Below are 23,288 nucleotides of genomic sequence, written 5' to 3' on the forward strand. Positions count from 1 at the left end.
TTCAGTTTTATTTGGTTTTTGACAGTGAGTTGGTTTAAATTCTAACCACTCCTCAAGTATAGAGCTATATAAGAGATACAGAGGAAAAGTACATTAATATACCAATTTTCATCTGTTGGATTAGCGAAGGTCAAAAGTCTTAACATCAGTTTGGCTGATTGTGGGGAAACAGGGACTCATACATTTCTGGGCATGCAAATTGGTAAGTCTCTTTGAAAGCCAATTTGGCGGTATCTATCAAAATTCAAATGTATGAATCCCTCAATCCAGCAATACCACTTCTAGGGATTAATCTTAGAGATATACCCATGCATGTATAAATGATCTACATACAAGGAATTTTTCTTTGCAGTCATAATAGCAAGAGATTGGAAACAACCTGATTGTTCATCAGTAGGCTATTGGCTAAATGATTATAATATGCCCATTCACTGGAGTGCTCTGCAGCTTGAAATGAAAATGAGAAAGCCCTTTGTTCATTGCTGTCTCGACGTTAATAAAATAATAAAAATAGGTTGCAATACAGTGTGACTGTATAAAATATAGTTCCCAACCTTTGATTGAAAAGGGGGGGATAAATACAGCATGAATTTATATTTTTGCTTGTATATATAAAAAAAATCTGGAAGAATACAGTGCAGCATAGTAAAATTGATTCTGCCAGGGAGAATTGGATGTCTAGGGAATGGTTCAAGGGGAGTTTTTTGTTGGGCTTTTAAATTCTGTGGGGTTTTTTTTTTTGGCAGCTGGCTGGTACAGAGATCTGAATCCTTGACCTTGGTGTTATTAGCACCACACTCTCCCAAGTAAGCCACCGGCCAGCACTTGCTTTTGAATTCTGAATTGTGAATGTGTAACACATAATTCTTAATCATGTGAATGTATATAGTGTTGCATTAATGGTATACATCCCAGCTCTCGACATATTCACTACTTGTTATAGGACCTTATGCAGGTGATTTAACTCCCGAGTCTCAGTTTCCTTATCTATAAAATGAATATAATACTGCATACTTTAGGGTTTTTGCGAGATTAGAGACAAAGTATATAGCATTGTGTCTAGCATAAAGAAAGTACTTTTAATTATAAAATTTTGTTCCTCAATAGGCCTTACTCTACTGGTTCTGCTGCCTTCGACCAGAAATTTCCATATAGAAATATTTGTTAAAATAACAATTTCCCAGCTATTTTTATTTTTCTGTGCCCTTAGCTTGCTTTGACTTCGTACTGTTGGTATAACCAAGGCCTGGAGTTCTTTGTGGCTCAGTTTTGCCACCACCATGTTCCTGTACAACCTGACCTTGCAGCGAGCCACTGGCATCAGCTTTGCCATTCATGGCAACTTTTCTGGTAAGTTCTCAAGTTGCTATCTTTCTGAATTTAAGTGAATTAGCACATATCTTGTCTCTTGGAGAAAACAATTCTTGGTAAGTGTGAACAATCCATATCTGGATTGTAATCTATGAGATTTCGTGTTGAGATGTGTTATCTGAAACCGAATTTCAGATGTATTTCCTAGCTCATGTTGTATAAATACACATTTCTTGGCCACCTACTTTGTGCCAAGCTGTGTGCCTGCTGCTGTGAGGCATAACCCAATATTGCAAGACGTGATCCTTGATCTTGAATTTGACATCGAGTTGGATAAAAAGAATTTCTAAAGGTGTCTGTCAGGTTATTAGAGAGAGTAGTTTTAAAAAAGGAAGGTTGGACCTTAGCTTGGTACTTGAGGAGATAGTAGGACTTTTATATAAGGACAGAGAAGGGAAAGTGCAGTTTAGGTAGGGAGTGCTGCTTGTACAGAATGAGAGCATTTGCTGATGTTTGTTCACCACCCACTTTGTGCCATGCATTGTGAGCTGGAGTAGCAGGGTATATTTTTTTGGAACAGTGAATTAAGGCCGAGTTGTGTGAAAATTCTAATATCAGATTAAGAAATATTAGGCAATAGTTGTAGAAACTGAGGTACTAATGTGTATAAAATTAAAACTATATTGCAATTTGTTGATTTAACATTTGTGAGTTAAGTTAATCCCAAGTAATGCAGGAGGTTCATGATTATGTAGAGTATTATATAATTTTGTTGAGGTTCAAATCTGAATACCTATTATGGCAGCTGAGCAGGAGGAACCTGATTGACCGCACAGAATGCACATTTCATGTTGGCGTTATTTTCTGTGATCCTTATTATGACTCTTACTGTGGATCTTAGGGGTTTTCTTGAATAAGTTAGTTATTATTGCTACATTTTATGAAAGAAACGATACATTTACATAAATTTGGGGATTTGTGATTGACTGTTCATTATATAATGCAGACTCTCAGCTGGGGTCTGAATAGGAGAATTTTTGAAAGCGTATTTTTAATATTACTAATTTTATCCTTCAGATTCCTTTTCCAGTGCAAACTCCCCTTTTCTTCTAAAACAATTTATAGAAAGAGAATTTTTTCTTAACGCATTAGAGAACATTGTAATTTATTTAATACTTTACCGTTTCCAAAGCACTTTGGAGTATTTGATCTTACCTGATTCCCAAAGGACTTTTGAAAGTAAGCTGGTCTGATAAATAGTGGCATTTTACAAATGAGGATGGGTTGGGATGGGTAGAGGGTAGGATAAGAGATTGGATAGGAAAACAGGCATTAGATAATGAAAACCTAGACTAGGGCAGTGGGAATAAAAAGAAAGTGAAGGACACGAGTTTGCAGCCTGAGTGGCAGAAAAAATAAACAGTAATGTTGATAGCAGGTTAATTGAGACTGGAGTGGGGTTTGTGGTAGGAGGAGCCTATTTTAAACATTTACAGTTGATGACAGCTCATCCAGGTAGAATTACATAACAGGCAAGGAGAGGAGGGGACAAAGTTGGCTGTTATGCATTTGGAGGTAGAAGTGAAGTTCTTAGGAAAGAGTTTAGAAATTACGAAGAATATATTTTAGATGGCAGTTTTAAAAGTTCCTTAAGACTTTTCAAACTGCATTGAAAGTTAATATAATAATTTCTTAGAACAGCAGTAGCCTTAAAGAAAGAACCTTTGGAAAATTTTAATCTTTTGAAGTTGCTAGATATTATACATTAATATCCTTTATGCACAATTCTCAATTGTGCGCTTGATGGCAAATCTTAGGAAAATACAAGTTTTTAAAAAAGTAACTTGTGACCATTTTATAAAAGCTTTCTTTGATATCACTTTTGTTAGATCAGTTTAATTCTAGGAGAAGTATTTTTTCAAATGGAATAAATTAACTTGAAACTTTGGGTCCTCAACTCATTTAATTATGTTTATCTTTAGTGGCATTTTGATCTATCGAGTTTACTTTTTTTTCTGGCAGCTGGCCAGTACAGGGATCAAACCCTGGACGTTGGTGTTTGCAGCACCGTTCTCTAACCAACTGAGCTAACTGGCCGGTCTTATCCAGTTTGCTTTTGAGACTAGTTCTGGCTGTTTATGATCTTTATTTTTTTGGTGATCTAGGAACTAAACAACAGGAAATTGTTGTTTCCCGTGGGAAGATCTTGGAGCTGCTTCGCCCGGACCCCAACACTGGCAAAGTACATACCCTACTCACTGTGGAAGTATTTGGTGTTATCCGGTCGCTCATGGCCTTTAGGCTGACAGGTGGCACCAAAGACTACATTGTAGTTGGCAGTGACTCAGGTCGGATTGTTATCTTGGAGTATCAGCCATCTAAGAATATGTTTGAGAAAATTCACCAAGAAACCTTTGGCAAGAGTGGATGCCGCCGCATCGTTCCTGGCCAGTTCTTAGCTGTGGATCCCAAAGGGCGAGCTGTTATGATTAGTGAGTGACTTGCTCTATTGAACGCATCTCTGATTATTACAAATGCTCAGTTTAGGATAACAATGCTATATGATCTTGACAGTGTGCTACTGTATCACTTACATGAGTAAAGTTTGGCCTCATATTTGGATTTATTCTATGGTTTGAAGTTGCATTTCCTTTAAAAAAATTTTTTGCATTTTCTTTTAAAACAATGGGAAAAGTGTTAGCATGACTTAGCATCCCATCTAGTTCGAAGTAGGTATTGTTCAGTTTCTTACTTTACCTGTAGTAAAAAGACTGCAGTGAAAAGGTAGAGTGAATATGGTTGCTTTCATTAGCCTGAAGTGATGATTCACATTCATGTCTCTTCTCTGAGAAATTCTTGAAGAAAATTCTGTGTATCTGATCAGGCCTCTAGAGGGCAACTCTGTCTGTGTGGTCACAAAATCACTAGATATAATTCAAAGAATAAAGCTAACACTTATATGAGTTATGGTTTAATTCCCCAATATCCTTAAATCTAGGGCACATTAATACATTTTGAAGAGTTAGTGGGATATTAAGATCCCTATTAGGAAGGAGGGGGCCAAAATGATGCTGTTGTCTATTCTAATGTTAGCAGAATCCAGAGTTAACTATACTTGTAGAGTTAGTGCTGGTTTTTAATAAGAATATGATTTATATATATAAAAAAAAAATCATGATATAAATTTAACTTTCTGTAAGTTTGTCTGCTCCTTACCTAGCAATCTTCTGTTTTGTCTCCTTTATCTATAGGTGCCATTGAGAAACAGAAATTGGTATATATCTTGAATAGAGATGCTGCAGCCCGACTTACCATTTCATCTCCCCTGGAGGCCCACAAAGCGAACACTTTAGTGTATCATGTGGTTGGAGTAGATGTAGGATTTGAAAATCCAATGTTTGCTTGTCTGGAAATGGATTATGAGGTAATGGGGACCATGTCTTTCTCTTTTCTGGATTTCTTCCAGTCACCTCAGTGTTTTCCTAAGATTGTTTTCTGCCTTTTTCGTATCCTAATTATATCCTGCTAACAGATCTTTTCCGTATTCCAAATGCCTTACTGAAATTCTGTGGAATGTTTTAGAACTTAATTGACTGTATAACAGCCTTTGTTTTGATTTAAACAACTTCCTTATGGAAACAAGGTATTTAATGGGAAAAGCTTCATGAAAAAGGTGAAGCTGTGTTTGAGGTGTTTTTTCACATGGAGGTAGTAAAAGGCAGAGCATACCATTCTTTGCCTTGATGAATGAAAGACCGTGTCCTCTAGTATGGAGAGCTCTGGATCGAGGATTTGGAGATTTGGGTTCTTGTTCTCGCTTTGCCATTATTTAGTAGCATGAGCTTTGTCAAACCATTTGGCATCTACGGACCTGTGTTTCTTTGTTTTTAAAATGAGGAGACCTGGTGTCCTTTCCAGATCTAAAAGTTCTTCAGTTTTATGCTACTAATTAGTCTCTGTGCTACTGTACTTCTCCATAGGAAGCAGACAATGATCCAACGGGGGAAGCAGCAGCTAACACCCAGCAGACACTTACTTTCTATGAGCTAGATCTTGGTTTAAATCATGTGGTTCGAAAATACAGTGAACCTTTGGAGGAACATGGCAACTTCCTTATTACAGGTACTTCTCTCTCACAGCTGCTTTGTAGTCTTTTACTTGGTCTATTTTATGCCCAAACTTAATAGGTTTTACTTAATACAATTTGGAAATTTATCCATTTATAGTAAACCTGTGTACCTTGTTTATGTTTTGGCAAAGTTAGAAGTTCACGTGGTGGAGTGATGAAAAGTGTTGTGTGGATAAAGAGTATCTAGCTCCTTAGTAAACTTTTATAGCCTAGTGAGAGCAGGGAGAAAAGGACAAGGAAAGCAGTCAGTTGGGAATATTGATTACTGTTGGTAACTGTGATAATTTGGCTGTACTCAGTTATTCCCTCTCATGCAAACCTAGTTATTTGAAAAGACAAGTGAAATGGACAAACCCAACGAGATAAAACAATGTATGTATGAATTTGAAAACTTACATAAAATAGAAACAGTTTTGAACTATTGCCAAAATTGATCCAGAGAGAAATTAAGAACCTCAATAGACCAACATTCATTAAAGAAATTGGAGTAGTAGTCAGACATTTCTCCCCTAAAAGATTTAATGTCCAGGATTTTCAGGGAAGCTTTTATCTTGTCAAAGGGTATGTATTCTTTTTTAAAACACTATTCCCTAGGGACTAGAAAAAGAATAAAAGCTACTGTATCACTTCATGAGCCTAATATGACTTCAGTACCAAAACCAGGAAGGACAGTAACAAGAAAAATTTATAGGCTAGTTAATGCTTATGATTACAGATAGAAGAATCTTAATGTTTTAACAAATTGAATTCAATAGTGTTTTAAATGCATCATAGGTAAATAATTTTATAGGAGCTCAAAGATAGCTTTCTATTAGAAAATCACTATCAGTTTAGTTCATTACATTAAAAGACCAAAGGAAGACTATACAAGGGGTCTTCGAAAAGTTCATGGAAAGATTCATGTTGTCATTTATCTATGTATTTATTTGCTACTGGCTGGTATGGGGATCTGAACCCTTGACCTTGGTGTTACAACACCACACTCTAACCAACTGAGCTAACTGGCCAGTCCCACACTGTATTTTTAAAGTGCCTATAGAATGTTTATGTCCAGTAGGTGATTAGATTATAGGTCTGAAGCTGAGAACTGAGTTCTGGGCTTGGAGGTAAAAATTTGGATGGGTTATCCAGGCTGAGATCACCCAAACTTTCCGTATAAACCCAAAGTATGTTCTGTCTTTATCTACCATGAGCATCAGGGAAAAGAAGCAGTTGGAGTCTTTCTCAGCTTATGTCATACTGTCTTCATTAAGTTGTGCTGAGGGAGAGGAATTGAAAGATAAAGAAATTCATGCTTGGGCCGAGCCCGTGGCGCACTTGGGAGAGTGCGGCGCTGGGAGCGCGGCAATGCTCCCGCCGTGGGTTCGGATCCTATATAGGACTGGCCAATGCGCTCACTGGCTGAGTGCCAGTCCCAAAAAAGACAAAAAAAAAAAGGGGGGGGGGCCGGCCCGTGGCTCACTCGGGAGAGTGTGGTGCTGATAACACCAAGGCCATGGGTTCGGATCCCGTATAGGGATGGCCGGTTAGCTCACTGGGTGAGCGTGGTGCTGACAACACCAAGTCAAGGGTTAAGATCCCCTTACCGGTCATCTTTTTTAAAAAAAAGAAATTCATGCTTATGTACAATAACTGAAGTTTTATTTTCTCTGACAGTTCCAGGAGGGTCAGATGGTCCAAGTGGAGTGTTAATCTGCTCTGAAAACTACATCACCTACAAGAACTTTGGTGACCAACCAGATATCCGCTGTCCAATTCCCAGGAGACGGGTATGGTCTTTGCCATTAGAGGAGAGCTATATGTGTTTGTGAAATGAATTTAACTTTTGTAATTACAGTGTAGTCTCTTATATCAAGTTTTAATTTCTTTGTAAATGTTATTTTTAATAAAGCTGATAAAATATTTTAGTAAAAGCAAAACAATTTCTTTGAGAAAGGGAAATAAAAACTGACATAATTGTCATTTCATAGGAATCCATGAACAACTATCAATTTGAAATTCCTGAAAGTTTCCAGTTTGGAGAAGGCAGGCATATTTATTGGAAATAAATTGTCTTTTATTGTTTGTCTTGTTTTTTCTCCATTTCCCCCCAAAGTTTTATTTTGAAAAATTCCAACATATGGAAAATTTAAAAACAATAGGATAATGAATTCCTGTATACCCTTCACTTAGATTCCACCAAATATTGTTTTGCTACGTTTGCTTTTTCTTTCTTGTGATACATTTGTGCACTTTTTTCTAGGCTAAACCATTTGAAAATAAGTTGCAGGCATTATGACACTTCAAGTATCTCCTAAGCTGTGGATCCTGAGAACAAGGACATTTTCCTACATAACCACACTGTTAATATCTCACTCAAGAAATTGAACATTTTGTATAATACAACTATCTTATGTACAGTTCATATTCATATTTCTCTCATTGTCCCCAAAAGTTCCTTCGTAATCTGCCTTTAGTCTTCTTTATTTTAAGACATTTCCTCTCACCTTTGTTTTTGGTCTTTTATGATATTGATGTTTTTTGAGTCCCACCTAATTTTCTTGTAGTCTGTTCCATAGTCTGCTTCCTTGCGATTATATCCAGGTTAATATTTTTTGATAGAATTATTACATAAGTTGTGATGTGTGTTTCCCGCTACATCATGTTATGCACACGTAATGTTGGTTTGTCTCATTGGTAATGCTAAATTGGTCACTTGGTGAAGGTGGTATTTGCCCTCTCTCTTCCTTGTAAAGGTACCTTCTTTTTATACATGGTAGGAATCTGGTGGTGATCTTGAGTTTTGTAAATATCCTCTTCCCTATTTTTTCACCTGATGATTTTGGTATTGCCTTTTCTTTGAATCAGTTATTGCAGGTTTCTACAGATTGAGCATTTCTAATCTGAAAACCCGAAACCAAAATGCTCCAAAATTCATCAGATGAGTGGATAAGGAAACTGTGGTATATCTACACAATGGAATACCACTCTGCCATAAAGAAAAATGAAATAGTACTATTTGCAACAACATGGATGGACTTAGAGAAAATTATATTCAGTGAAACAAGTCAGGCACAGAAAGAGAAATACTACCTGTTCTCACTTATTTGTGGGAGCTAAAAGTAAATAAACAAACAAAGGGTGGTGGGGGGAAAAAACAAAAACAAAATGCTCCAAAATCCAAAACTTTTTTGTGTGGATGACACCACAAGTGAAAGTTCTACACCTGATCTTATGTACACAAACTTTGTTTTATGCACAAAATTATTAAAAATATTGTATAAAATCACCTTCAGGCTATGTGTATAAGGTGTATATAAAACCAATGAATTTTGTGTTTAGACTTGGGCCGCCTCCGCAAGATATCTCATTAATTACTTATATATGCAAATATTCCAAAATCTGAAAAAAATCGAAATCCTAAACACTAAACACTTCTGGTCCCGAGCATTTTGGATAAAGCGATACTCAGTGTGTATACTCTCTCCCCTTGGCCCTAGATTATTTACTTGCTTTGTAATATTAATTTAGCGGTCCGGGGGTAAAACCATGTAGGTTTAGTTGATCTATTGCATGCTATCTGAGTAAAGGTCTCTCAGTTTTAGAAAACCTAAGAAGACATTTGGCAAGTTAAATTCTTCTTGGTAAGAGATGGGAAATCACTCAGTTGATCAGACATTTATTAAACACCTAACTGTGCCAGGAACTATACTTGGCTTTGGGACAACAAAGAAGTATGAAACTTTTTAAAGAGCTTATTCAGTGAAAGAAATACAAATGTTGGAAACATTAAAAAAAAAAATCCGAAATCGGAGTTGCTTTTAGGAATCAGGGAAGTTCTAGAAAAGGGTTGATGATGGATGGTTTGGATAGTAGTGTCATGGACATGTGAGTGTTTTATTCACAGCTTGAAGTGATGACTGTAAATATCATGTCTCTTTGACATTTTTCTCTGGAGATAATTTTTGCCTTAATGATCTGATAGGCCATAGAGTGGAATTGTGGCTCTTTTTTGGTTACCCAGGTTTGTTATATGTTTTTAGCAGACAAAAATTTTAGCTGTTATGTTTTAGTGCTTTGGCTGGCGGGCTGCTCTGGATCAAAGCTTGTGCCTCCGGGCTTTGGGTGACCTACTGGTAAGATACTGGGTTCCAGAAATAAGTACCCATTTCTAAGATGTTGCTTGTGTATTTGATTTTGCTAGAATGACCTGGATGACCCTGAAAGAGGAATGATTTTTGTCTGCTCTGCCACACATAAGACCAAGTCAATGTTCTTTTTTTTGGCCCAAACTGAGCAGGGAGATATCTTTAAGATCACTTTGGAAACAGATGAAGATATGGTAAGTAGACCATGGATGGAGGGGAAAAATGAAAAACCCATTTATTGTGGTTAGTCTAGTTTAATAAAAGTTCCTACAATTTTATCTTCATTTAATTAAATAATCTTGTTTTAAAAACTGGTATTTGTATATACATTTAAGGTTTTTGTATGTACGTTTAAGTTTTAAAAATTGGTATTTGTATGTACATTTAAGGTTTTTGTATGTACGTTCAAGTTTTAAAAACTGGTATTTGTATGTACCTTTAAACCACTTATTACAGCTACTCTCTAAAATGAGATAGGCAGGAAAATTTTATAAGTTAAAATACCGAAACTTAGAAGGACTTAGAAAGTGGTTGCCTTTGGGACTGGTATATAAATATAGGTTTTCTCTCTGTTTAACAGATTTCTGGTCTGGTAATCTTATATATGACATAGGATGAGACTGGTAATGCCATTTCTAGTGATTATTTTCAGGTGGTAATAATTGGTATGAATAAGAAGAACTCTTCATATCTACTGAAAACTGGTAATATACGTGATACTTCTTTCATCCTGTGGAGGAGCTCTGTGAACAGTTTCTGAACTGTTCAGATGAGAAATTGGCAAACGGTTTTGGTAAAGGCCAGGTGGTAAATATTTCCAGCTTTTTTGGGCCATCTGGTCTGTCTCAACTACTCAACTCTGCCATTATAGCACTAAAGCAGCCATAGATAGTATATAAATGAACAGGCGTGGCTGGCCTGTGGACTGTAGTTTGCTGACCTGTGGTTTAGATACTAAGTACAGTATTTTATTTGCTGCTCAGCTTACGCTGTTTTATTGTAATACTAGGCTCCCTTCTGTGGTCTAGTTTCACTTGCCTATACACTAGAATCTTTTTTCTTTCACTCCAGGTTACTGAGATCAGGCTCAAGTATTTTGATACTGTGCCTGTTGCTGCTGCCATGTGTGTGCTTAAAACAGGTTTCCTTTTCGTAGCATCAGAATTTGGAAACCAGTGAGTAATTCTTTTATTGCCTTAGTTCACCTTGGTTACTGTAAAAGTTGGCCAGAGGGAGGTGTGTCTTCAAGGTTGGGGAGCTTTTCACAAGGGTGTTTTAGTTTTATTCAAAATGAAAGTTTTGCCCTTCTTTCCCCATTACATTCTTTTTGTTATCTTCCTGTGCTTCAGTGGCTTCAGTCAATACTTCTGTGCATGTCTATAATGATACCTTTAGAAGTAATGTCTCTCCTGAGTTTTTTGCTGGACATTTCATTGAATAAATATTTATTGAACTACATGCTATTAAAGAGATGTTCCACAAGCACTTCACTTGTACAAATCTAAAGTTGGAACTTATCTCTACCCACACCTGCACCCACATCACTAATCCTCCCAGCCTTGGTTTTGTTTTTGTTTTTTTTTTAAAGATGACCGGTAAGGGGATCTTAACCCTTGACTTGGTGTTGTCAGCACCACGCTCACCCAGTGAGCAACCGGCCATCCCTTTATGGGATCCGAACCCGTGGCCTTGGTGTTATCAGCACTACACTCTCCCGAGTGAGCCACAGGCTGGCCCTGGATAGACTTCTTTAAAGATATGGTCCCTGGATTAAAGAGTGTACGCATTTTTAAAACTTGGGATACATTGCTGAATTATTTTAGCAGCAGTATATGTCTGTTTTGCCACATATTGTCAGTATTAGGTATTATATATATATATTTTTTAAGCTTTGTTAATTTGTTAGGTAAAATTTTTGTCTATTAAAGAGACTGGACTTTTAAATTTTATTTGCCCAGCAGTATATCTTCTGTGGATTATAATCTTGACTTTACTTTTTTTTTTTGGTGGCTGGCCAGTACAGGGATCCGAACTCTTGACTTTGGTGTTACAAGGCCGTGCTCTAATCAACTGAGTTAACCAGCCAGCCTGTAATTTTATTTTAAAGAACTGAATCATTCCGTAAAAGTTATGAGTCTGCTTTTTCAAATAAGCAATGTATTAAAATTTTCTCATGAATGATTCTTTTATATTTCTCACTTAAAATTTTTATTTCATTTTTTTATTATGAAAACTTTCTAACATACGTAAGAAGAGAGAATAGTGTAATGAGTTTACACTCAGCTTCAACAAAGATCAATCCATGACCCATCTTGTTTTATTTACACTGCACTTCCCAAACCCTCTCCTTGAATTGTTTTTAAACAAGTCCCAGACATCATACATCATCACACCTAAAAATAACAGTAATTTCTTAATACAGTCAAATAGCTCTAGCATTGTTTTTTTTTAATTGAAAAATAATTGATTAAATATATTTGTGGGGTACAGAGTTGAATATCAATACCTGTGTACAATGTGTGACAATCAAATCAGGATAATTAACATGTTTATCATTATAAAACAATCATTCCTTGTGTCCACTAACTAATTTCTTGCTAGCCCTCTAGCATTATGTTGATGTCAGACATTATCTCCAGAGAATGTTTTAACTAAATTCTCTCTTTTTTGCTTCTCCTTAGTTACTTGTATCAAATTGCACATCTTGGAGATGATGATGAAGAACCTGAGTTTTCATCAGCCATGCCTCTGGAAGAAGGAGATACGTTCTTCTTTCAGCCGAGACCACTCAAAAACCTTGTGCTGGTGGATGAATTGGACAGCCTGTCTCCCATTCTGTTTTGCCAGGTGTGGGCCTTTCCAGTGAACTTTCACAATGAGCAGTGCCAGCCAACTGTTTTTAATCATACATTTAATTAGTTTTAAGTTTTCCTCCAGTTAAGATAAACCTTGGTTGAAGAAACAGGTTTGTTAGTATGTCTTTGGACTCACCAGCGTGTAAGTGTAAAACAGACGTAGAAGTTGGGGAACTAAAAACCATTAATAAATTCTTGGGCTTTTTTTTTTCAGTTATAAAACTCATGTTCAATGTAAAAATTCAAACCATATAAGAAGTGAAAAGTAAAAGCCTGCCTCCCAGTCTTTTTAACTCTCAACTCTACTGAGGCCATTGCTTTTTGTGATTGCTTCTGGGCATTTTCTCTGCGTCTACAATCATATATATGTTTGTGTGTGCTATATCTTTTCTTCTTAAGGTAAATGTAAATTTATTTTAAAAGTAAATGAGTCCATACACTACACAGTAGTGTAGAAATAATTTACACGGTATTCTGAACTTGACCTTTTATCACTTAACAGTCTGTATAGCTGTATTTATCTCATTTTATGACTGGTTAGCTCACTTGGTTAGAAAGTGGTGTTGATAACTGGTGGTTTAACAGTCATGAGTAGAGTTACTCAGTAGCTGGTCAGCTAAATCATAGCCTCTGTAGATAGGGCAGTTGTGATCATGTTTGATCTAACCAGTCTAAAATACAATTTTTTGATCAGCATAAATAATAATTGGAACTGTCTACAAACTAATGTGATAAGAATAGATGTGGTTTGTATTGGTGACAAAGTTGTGGGCACTGGTAAAGTTGCAGTTTGTTACCTATATCTTTAATTGGAAGAAAATGCTAAGTTTCAGTTGGAGGTTATGTAACATTTCAACTGATTTAAGCCTTTTTTTGTTGGAAAAACTTGGTGCTTCAAACTGGTTTACTTTTTGGAACGTTGGAGCTTTTTCTCTTCATATCACAGGGCCAGTAGACAATATATAAGCTTAATAAACTAAAAAGTAGTTTGTCGTCTGAGAATCAGAGTTGTGTTTGAAAACTTATCACAAGTAGACATTTTTTGCCCTTTTTCTCTGTGCAGATAGCTGATCTAGCCAATGAAGACACTCCACAGCTATATGTGGCCTGTGGTAGAGGACCCCGATCATCTCTGAGAGTCTTAAGGCATGGGCTGGAGGTAAGATTGGAATTTCTAGATAACCTGCAGGGTTTGCAGGGAAGCATTGATAAAGCGGTTTGTGGCTTTACTCCAGTGAGGCCAAAGATATATTTAATATTTCTATGAAAAAGTATTTTCTTTCATTCCCATTTCCCTAAACTTTATGGAATTTAGATTTCCTGTTCCTTGACTTGTTAGCATGATAGTTCTAGGCTTGCAAGCCTTGACACTGAGGCTAGGAAATCTACTTGGAACATTTTACTCCATTTCCTTCTAGTCTTTGTCTTTTTTCAAGATTTTTAGACAGTTATATTAGTAACTATTTTTACGTTGTGTGTGTTTTTGTATCTTCTTTTATTCCTTATTAATTATATGCTCTTAAGTAGCATCAGTTTTCATGTTTCAGCAGTATTTCACCAAAGTGGATGGATCAGGATTTATTTAATGAATCGTTTATTGTTGGACCTTTTAGGTGATATGGACACTCAAAATTATTTTCTCAAATTCCACATCCTCTTCTCATCATAGTCCTAAATGTTGATGCCTTCTAGCAAGGGCCCTGGACTTGATTTTTTTTTTTTTGGCAGTTAGCTGGTACTGGGATCCGAACCCTTGACCTTGGTTTTACCAGTACCACACTCTAACCAACTGAGCTAACCAGCCAGCCCCCTGGACTTGATCTTGTTAGGAGTAAAATAAAGCTTTCTATGACAATTTGCTTTTAGAGCTTGGGGGCAGCAAATTACAGCTCTCGAGGCTCACTGCCGGTTATAGTAAATTTTTATTGGAACACGGTCAAGATGACCTTGGTGTTTTTGTTTGTTCGTTTTTTGTTTGCTGGCTGGTATGGGGATCCAAACCATTGACATTGTTTTATAACACTGTGCTCTAACTAACTGAGCTAACTGGCCAGCCCCAACCCTGGTTTTGAATTCTGGTTGTAACACTTAATGAGTATTACTAAGCTTTTGTTTCTTTTTCTTTAAAATGGAGTTAATAAGGGCACCTGCTTTAAAGGATTGTTGTGTGAATTAAATGAGATGATGCATATGAAGTAATGAGCTTAAGATACGGCATTTAGTAAGTACTCAATATATGTTAGCTATTAATACTACTTTTTCAGAGTATTTGAAAGATTTTTGACTTTGCCAAAGTATTTATCAGTCCACCAAATTTTTAATGACCCCAGACCCAGTTTAGATTAGACCCTAGTTCTTGATTAGTTATTTACTTACTGGCCATTAGATCCCAGTGAGCATCTAATGAAAGTAGCACTTTCCACACAAAAAAACCATATGTGCATTAACAGAAAATTTTGTGTACAGTGTCACAGATAAGGAACTCAATTAAGAATCATCATTTTTGAGTTCCCTGTGCCCTACACACGCATGTCTTCAACTCTATTAAGAAATTTTTGTTATGTGTTAAAATATTTTAAAATTGTTGGACATTGCTTTGTTCCTATATATCTATTTGTTACCCCTTGTTCTCTGGTTAGATTATGGTCTCAGTTGAGCAGGGAGACTGTCAGTTTTACATTTGGTATAGATGGTGGCATACTTGACACATGATTAAGTTTGTAGGTCTTCCTGCTGTTGTATCAGAACACTAAGGGCATTGCCTTTCTTGAGTATACTTGAGTTCTTCCTAGAAAATGTGGTAACATAGTACAGTGTATCAAGCTCTCTAATTTATTATCTCTAACAAAGGTACAAAAACCCATCAAAATACATAAATAATAATAATAATTTATTATCTTTAGATAAAAATTTTCACTAAACTTTTTTTTTAACTAGTTATTGTAGAACTGTTTTACATATACAGAAAAATTGCAAGGACAGTACAGAGAATTCACGTGTAAGCTGCACCCAGTTTTCTCCTCTATATCATCTTGAGTTTGTCTTATTTTATTTACTCTGATGTTTGAGAACCTATAGGATATTAGGAGGATTATTGACTGACCTTAAGGAACATAGAAATCTAGAAGGAAAGACAAAACAATTAGTACCCTAGGAGGTGGTGATTGATTTATTATTTATTTATTTATTTTCTGTTTTCTTGTGGTGATTGATTTCTGTGAGTGCTTAGGAAGGAGAAATGACTGCCAGCCGAGGAATAAGGGAATATTTTTTCTAAAGGATGTAGTATTTGAATTGGTCCATGAAGAGAGATGGGATTTGGCCTTACTGGAGCTAGGGAAAGAAATGGGATGTTAACTTAGGTGGCTTATTTCATTTCCAGTGGTTACTGCCCTTTCTGTGGAGGAAATAGGCATGCTGTACCAAAGGAAGCAGCATATGGTTTTGGCTACAACTGTACCCTCCCAGACATTCCATGAGTTTTCTGCTAAAATCTGTCATGGGACTACCAGTATTTCCAGGTCTTAGGTTATTTTTTCACTATATGGTTCCATCCTTTTAATCCAGTATACAGTGTGAACACTGCTTATGGGACCCTGCTGTCTAGTGCAGTTGAAAGCAGGTAGCTGAGTTCCATGCTCACTGGATCTGTGGCTTGTCTCCTCTCCTGTCAGGTGTCGGAAATGGCTGTATCTGAACTACCTGGTAACCCCAATGCCGTCTGGACAGTGCGTCGGCATATTGAAGGTAAGCAGCCTTTCCAAGTAGTCAAAATGAGAGTCTGGGTGCCATTTACTTAGAAGGCTTAAGAGGCTGCATTCATAATATTTGTATACTGCTTCATCTAGCACCACATACCAGAAGCTTTTTCTGGTCCAACACCATGTTTTTGAGGCTTTTCCAGTCAGGATACCTTCACCTACTTTTTCTTTTTGTGCAGATGGGTAAGGGGGGGCATGGGGTAGCTGTTCATATTTCAGTACATAAACACTTCATTATCATAGAGCTGTCATGTATGATCTTTGACTGTATATTCTAAAGGCTCTGGTTCCATCTGTGTAAGAGGAATGATGTGAAGGAAAGTTGTTGCTTATTTTTCCTCAACTATGTTCTCTCATGCTGAAACTACAGTGAAATTCGAGGTGGTGTTCTAGGAATTAAGAGACTTGGTAAAGCTTGTTAATTAGTCAGTTCTGCTTGTGCTTAAGGAGAGCAGAGGTTGATTGGAATCAGAATATTAGAGAGAGTAGAAAAGAAAGGGCAGAGAAGGAGAGGGAGTCTGAGTTCTGGATAAAAATGGCCACCTCATTCTAAAACTTTGAAAGTAGTGTGAAAATGCACAGCACAATAGCAGGGAATTGAATTTGTGACAATTGAATTTCAGTCCCATAGAAATAAAACTCAGTTCTCATTTTCCCTTTGATTCACTCTGGAGCTATAGGTCATTTCTGTTCCTAGACCTTATTTTCCTTTTGTTCCCTCAGGAATGTGGGACTGGTGAGTAAAATTACCCTGGCCAGCAAACAAAGCTTTTCCAAGAAAACAGCTATAATTCTGCCTGATGTTTAGATGTTCTGTTTGTATGGAACAAATTTAAGGGAGCTGGGAAATGTGTAGGAGGAAAGTTTCTTTCTGTTCATAGAATACACAGTGGATTTTGTTTTCATTGTAGGCATCGGAATCAAATCTGTGTTGAGTAGAAGGGGGAAAAAAGTGAATTAGGAGATTGGTAGGCTCATTTTCATTGAGAAGATAATTATTAGATAATTGGTTTTGAAAAATTTCCACATTGTATGTAATGTCTGCATAAAGAAGCTGGTCACTGTTGATGTTCACCTTTGACTTGAGGGCATGCTGATATTGCAGCTCTTGGAAACATTGCTTAGACTTTGAATTAGAAAGATGCTTTAAGATAACCTAGTGTGCTCCCTCTGTTTTTCTTTTAACTTTTTAAATTTTTTATTTTAAATCAGATTTATGTTTACAGAGAAGTTACCCCTTATTTTTATGAATAAGGCATAAAGTCACAGAGGTTTACTCTCAAGATATCACATCTAGGAAATAGGGACAGAAAACCATGTCTCCTGAACCCCAGTCCAGTGCCCATTTTGACTAACACTGTAGTGGGAGTCTGTGGGTCTTACTGGTTTCTTTCAGGATGAGTTCTTTCATCCTCCAGTCTTTTGAATGCTCACTATATGCTGAGAGTAATTAACATAGAATCCCTGCCTCAGAGCACTTGCCATCTAAAAAAGAAAAGTACGCAAAACCATTGCGTGTTCTGATGTGATGAAAGGCACAAGCATATTGCCAGGAGGGGTTAGAGGAGAGGGAATGGGCGTATGTTTGAAGATCAGGGAAGGGTTTTTGGAAAGATGTTTGCTAAGTTAGTGATAGGTATTATTTGCATGATGGAACTTGTAGCTGAACATTTTTCTCCTCTATTAAGTATCAAGCTCTAGGAAAGAACTATATACTGATAAATTTTACTCTTTAGATACTGTAATTTGGGCAATCACCCACAAGAACAGGTCAGATTCTCTCTGTTCATTCTCTTTCCAGATACCCCAAGTTACCGTTGAGTGAACATTCCTTCTGTCCACACATGCTGCAGTCTTCCAGGCAAATACTAACCTTGGCTGGTACTTGGTGATGCACACTACCAATACCAAGCCTTTTTTTCTCTTCCACAGGTGGCTGGTGAAGGTGCTGATCACCACAGGTGTGTACCTATTGCTAGGGTCTACTGTGGGGTCTTATAGTTTTCCCAGGGAGAGGGACCTGCACACAATATTGAGGCTACCGTGATGGCATCTCTCAGAGGGTAACTTTGCAGTTGGATGATGTGCAGTATAGTGATGCATACCCATCTGCCTGTATAGCAAATGTTCTGAGGCAGGAAACACCTCCGCTTTCTCCTACAGAATTTGGAAAATGTGACCAGCTTGTCTTTTACTAAGCTGAAAGAACTTGTAGCTAGAAAACCTTAGCTTCATACTCTCCCTTGGAGATGTATGTGTCAGGTAGACTGAAAGATCAGGGCTCGGATAAAGCTTTTGAGTATATTAGTATATTCAGGACTGTGCTGAGGCAAGATAAGCACCAAGTACTCTGAATATAAAGTGCAAATGAGGTATTGGAGGTCTAAATGATCTCAGTGGTCATTCGCTTGCCCTTTGGAATGAACTGCTTGTTGAACCTTACTTAGATTCTAAGGTCAGGAAAGTTTAAGAGAAAAGCATTCCCTCCTCTGGGTGTTTTAGCAGTGCTCAGATGGAAGTCCTATGCAGTTGAGACCTAAAGATACATTCTCATACCGTAGTAAATCTTCACTGAGGTATGATCTAATATTCTTTCATATGAGACTTACAACCCTTAGAAAAATGCAATGTGGATGTTCACACTTTCTGGTCATTTACCTTGACTGAAGCTTGGTTTTATTCTGAACTCCAGCTTTTAATTGTAATCTCCCTAAGATATGAAAGTAACTGATCTGCTGCTAGCTATAGAATGAAAGGGGTAAACATTATAGTGTGCTTGGTATTCCTAGGGTAATGGATATTTTGAGGAAATTTGTGATGTAAAGCAACTTAACAGACATCCATCATTGCTCTCCTGCTTGTTTAGTTGTCTACCAAATGTATGACCCTATTTAAGTCCACCGAGCATTTCTTTTCTTTTATATAAGCAGTCTGGGGACTTGGTCAAAGGGAAGATAAGGACCAAGGCACCCCTCCTTCTTCCTTTTCCTCATTCTCTTGCATGTAAGTCAAAAGTTGTATGATTACACCAAGATCTGGGGTTCGATCCGTGTGCCAGCCAGTGCCCTCACCCCCTCCCCTCCACAAAAAATACGGTTTCTCTTCTGGAAGCCTCCTTTTTCCCCTGGACTAAAGGAGGAGACTAGAAATTCTGACCACTTAAAGCCTTTTGTTGTTTGGCTTTAATTTGCTGTGACACAGCTTTTAAGGTATTGGGTTTCAGTAATGAGAACATGGGCAATAATACAGTATTCATGTAATGTGAAAATTAAGCAATTTCTCTTATTTTTACACACCAGAAATTTCTAGTCCAAAAACTGAGCTGGAGTAAAGGTTCCAAGTTTGGTGTCATGTTGAGATGAATTTTGGTTTTGTTGTAAACTATTAAGACATCCATTTCAAGGGCAACCACGTTCTTATTCATTTTATGATAATGAGCAAACCTTAGTTTTACAAAGCTGTTTTATAAGATGTTCCCAAAGCATTTGTTGACAGTTAAAACAAGATAATCAAAAATCAAACCAAGTAGCTTGTCCAGGGTTACTCCCTATGATTTAGAAATTAAACCCTTTGTGGATGCTTAGTCTAGCTGTTAAAGCACACCCACTGGTAATGATCTTTTATCCTTGCTTTTCAGTCACCCCAGTACACACATGTTACTAATGAAACAAAAGTTTCACAAAACAGTACTTACCCTTACCATGTGTGAAGCAGTCACATCTATTTCTGTTTATCTCTATTATAAATTGACTTTGTGTCCTGCTAATAGATCAGAACACTACTGTAGGCTATACCAATGATATATCTTCACTTGACCTCTCCTTCCTTAAAAAATGCTGATTCTGCTGAACTAATTAGTAACCTTAGTTCATCTGAACCTCATTTCGAGCATTCAAAACCAAAAATGTGTCCTTGATGTGGGTGAGGTGGAGCAGCTCCATGGCATTGAGCTCTGTCAAGGGCTTAGGCAAATAGGGTTCTGTAGCCACTACTGCTAGGAGTGATGCAGTCACTCCAATTTAGTACCTTGTTTTGTTATTCTTCCCCTTGTTTACCTGATTTATGGGTAAGGGGGACAGAAATTGAGGAGTTGATACAAAAATTCGAATGTAAAGTAGGAAAATCTCAACTCTTCTTTAAAAAATAAACATGACTTTGTTCAACATTTATCAAGCTTTATGCCAAACATTGTGTTGGATGTGGGGAAAAACACACAGAAGCTGTTTTATGTTGTAGGGTGGGAAGTATGGGAAATAGATGGCCTTCAACTATGGGATGTACAGGAGGAACTTGTGGGGTTGTGTGTATGCCTCAGGTCCTCTGACTTCCTTGAGAAACTCATTAGTGTTTGTTTATCAAACTATACATTTTATTATGAAAAACAAATACTAATATGATTGCTCATGACCACTGCATTGTAGTATTTTTAAAAAGAGAAAAACCAGAGAGGTCACAGACTGACAGTACAAATAACCCGCCTCCCTCCCACCCCATTTCCTGGTAATCTAGTGTTCTTATATTGTTCCCATTGGGACTAGGTTGGAAATTGAAATTTCCAACCCTAGAATGAGTAGTCTCACGGAGGCTTAAGTAATCTCTGTTTTATTCATTAGTTTGTGTTCCTACATAAACTTCTTTTGGAAGAAGGTTGGGATCTTTCCTGATTATAAGGAGTATCTCATCTTAAGGGTGGCTTGTGATTGGCAACTGGCACAAATAAACAAGCTCTAGCTCCCTGTATATAAATACTGAAGCGTTGAAAATTTCCTCACGTCTCTAATTCCCTCCCTCATTTCTCCAGCAGAAGTCTCAAGAAAATATTAGTTTTCAGAGGTGTTAGAGGAAGACATATGTACTCAGTGTGTTTTGGCATTTAAGGAAGCAGAGCGTATCAGTAGGCTTTTATGACCCTCAATTATCTTTTGGATCATCCTGTGCTCTTTGTGTGTGTGTCTGTGTGTGTGTGTGTGTGTGTGTGTGTGATGACTACATATAGAAGAAGTGCCATGGAAGGTTTTGGAAGAGAAAACTCATAGTGTCTCATTTGGCTTTGTAATTCTTATGAGTTTTTAGCTAACCAACTCCTTTCTTTCCTTTTTCAGATGAGTTTGACGCCTACATCATTGTGTCCTTCGTGAATGCCACCCTTGTGTTGTCCATCGGAGAGACTGTGGAAGAAGTGACTGACTCTGGGTTTTTGGGCACCACCCCAACCTTGTCCTGCTCCTTGTTAGGAGATGATGCCTTGGTGCAGGTGAGGATTCTCAGAGCTTGCTTACCTGCTCAGCTTGCTCTGTCCTTTCTTTGCCCTTATTGTGGTGTAGACTGCTGTGTTCATGTCTCTCCATCACCACCTGCCAGAAAGCCTTAGGGAGGGGACGTAGTATTTTATCAATTTAAAGAATTGCACTAAGAATTGGGTCTTTCAGATTTTGAATAACTCAGTTGCTCACCTGGAGATTTTTAGCATATAACATCCCCTCTCTAGGGCCAAGCCCGTGGCGCACTCGAGAGTGCGGCGCTGGGAGCGCGGTGGCGCTGGGAGCGCGGCGACGCTCCCGCCGCAGGTTCGGATCCTATATAGGAATGGCCGGTGCACTCACTGGCTGAGTGCCGGTCACGAAAAAGACAAAAAAAAAAATAAATAAATAACATCCCCTCTCTGTTTGCCATTTCTCTGTTTGTTACAGAGCCATATCACTGCTACTTTTATCTCTATTAAACATTTTTATAAGTTTTTTGTTAACAAGCTTTGAACTTCTTTGAAGCGGACGTTGCAAAGCACGAACTTTTTAAAAGTTGACCTTGCCTGGGGCCTACTATCTTCTTCTCATTATTGACCCAACTTGTGTGTCACATGCAGTGGCTCCAGATCTGACAGGGTTGACAGATCTGATAGGTGTGAGGGTCATTTTGAGTGATGAGTCAAATCCATCGTCAGGTTTCCTTCTGTAACTGACTCTAGGTGTATCCGGATGGCATTCGGCACATACGAGCAGACAAGAGAGTCAATGAGTGGAAGACTCCTGGAAAGAAAACAATTGTAAAGTGTGCAGTCAACCAGCGACAAGTGGTGATTGCCCTGACGGGAGGAGAGCTGGTCTATTTCGAGATGGATCCCGTATGTTGTTTTATCATTCACTGTGGGACTTAGTGCAGGGTCCAGAGGTAAAGATGGGAATTGGAGTCCAGTCGTCTAGGTTATATTCACAAGCAAGAGAATTGGGCAGTGAAGGAGTCCACAAGCCAATCTGACCCTTTACAGAGGAGAAAAAAGAATAAGTTGCTGTCTAATTCTAACTGTAGTTATGAAATCCCTTCTTGGCAATGAAATACTTGCTCTTTTTACACTTCACACTCTGCTTTTCCATCAAATATTTGGCATAGATTTAATTTCTACAATCTGAATTCATTTCAGAAATTTTCTTTTGCTCCTTTATATGGAAGGATATTGGGTGCACTTAATTATCTTGCTTTCAGGAAGTCTCTAGTGTGGCCAACTTTTGTAGTCTCACTGTATCTATGGTTGAGATTTCATTGTCTATAACCATCATACTTGAATTCCTTTTCATGCAAAGTATTCTCATGAACAGATAAACAGTTTTATATATTTCCATTTCTTGAGACCAAGTTGGCCTTGAAATTTGTGGCACATTGAGCTTATCAAAGGTCTCTCGATTCGCTTGTCAGTGGGAGACATTAATTTTGCTTGCCTTTAGCCTGTTCAGTCTTGGGACCTCAGATAGAGAAATTCTTGGTTGTTGACTATTGTAAGAGCAGTGAGTAGAAGCAGAATGAAACCTAACAGCCCATCTTTCTTCCCTGGATCCAGGGTTTGGGGGTGAATTGGAGTGTCTAGAGCCATCCCTGTCTAGTTTGTGACCTCTCTCTGTCTTCACTCCTATAGTCAGGCCAGCTCAATGAGTACACAGAGCGGAAAGAGATGTCGGCAGATGTGGTATGCATGAGTCTGGCCAATGTGCCCCCTGGAGAGCAGAGGTCTCGCTTCCTGGCTGTGGGGCTCGTAGACAACACTGTCAGAATCATCTCCCTGGACCCCTCAGTGAGTGACATCTTCAACTTGAAAATCTTCTGGTTGGACCCT

General features: G+C 37.8%; 1 protein-coding gene and 2 non-coding genes across 3 annotated transcripts in view; all 3 read left to right on the plus strand.

Annotated features, from left to right (window-relative positions):
* Nucleotides 1-23,288, plus strand: part of SF3B3 (splicing factor 3b subunit 3) — a 40,728-nt gene that overhangs the window by 1,642 nt on the left and 15,798 nt on the right. Inside the window, exons 2-14 of the mRNA XM_063111815.1 lie at nucleotides 1,211-1,350; nucleotides 3,477-3,803; nucleotides 4,563-4,735; nucleotides 5,292-5,433; nucleotides 7,097-7,209; nucleotides 9,624-9,761; nucleotides 10,639-10,742; nucleotides 12,249-12,414; nucleotides 13,486-13,581; nucleotides 16,097-16,169; nucleotides 21,286-21,437; nucleotides 22,149-22,304; nucleotides 23,091-23,246. Coding sequence (XP_062967885.1) covers nucleotides 1,281-1,350; nucleotides 3,477-3,803; nucleotides 4,563-4,735; nucleotides 5,292-5,433; nucleotides 7,097-7,209; nucleotides 9,624-9,761; nucleotides 10,639-10,742; nucleotides 12,249-12,414; nucleotides 13,486-13,581; nucleotides 16,097-16,169; nucleotides 21,286-21,437; nucleotides 22,149-22,304; nucleotides 23,091-23,246 — 1,866 coding nt within the window. The 5' untranslated portion in view covers nucleotides 1,211-1,280. The remainder of the gene's footprint in view (nucleotides 1-1,210; nucleotides 1,351-3,476; nucleotides 3,804-4,562; nucleotides 4,736-5,291; nucleotides 5,434-7,096; nucleotides 7,210-9,623; nucleotides 9,762-10,638; nucleotides 10,743-12,248; nucleotides 12,415-13,485; nucleotides 13,582-16,096; nucleotides 16,170-21,285; nucleotides 21,438-22,148; nucleotides 22,305-23,090; nucleotides 23,247-23,288) is intronic.
* Nucleotides 4,121-4,199, plus strand: LOC134389870 (small nucleolar RNA SNORD111). Its single transcript, XR_010024826.1, has one exon. It is a non-coding gene; the product is annotated as a small nucleolar RNA SNORD111 (small nucleolar RNA).
* LOC134389869 (small nucleolar RNA SNORD111) lies at nucleotides 9,324-9,408 on the plus strand. The gene has a single exon (XR_010024825.1). It is a non-coding gene; the product is annotated as a small nucleolar RNA SNORD111 (small nucleolar RNA).

This window comes from Cynocephalus volans, chromosome 10, assembly GCF_027409185.1.
Source record: "Cynocephalus volans isolate mCynVol1 chromosome 10, mCynVol1.pri, whole genome shotgun sequence".
NCBI lineage: Eukaryota > Metazoa > Chordata > Mammalia > Dermoptera > Cynocephalidae > Cynocephalus > Cynocephalus volans.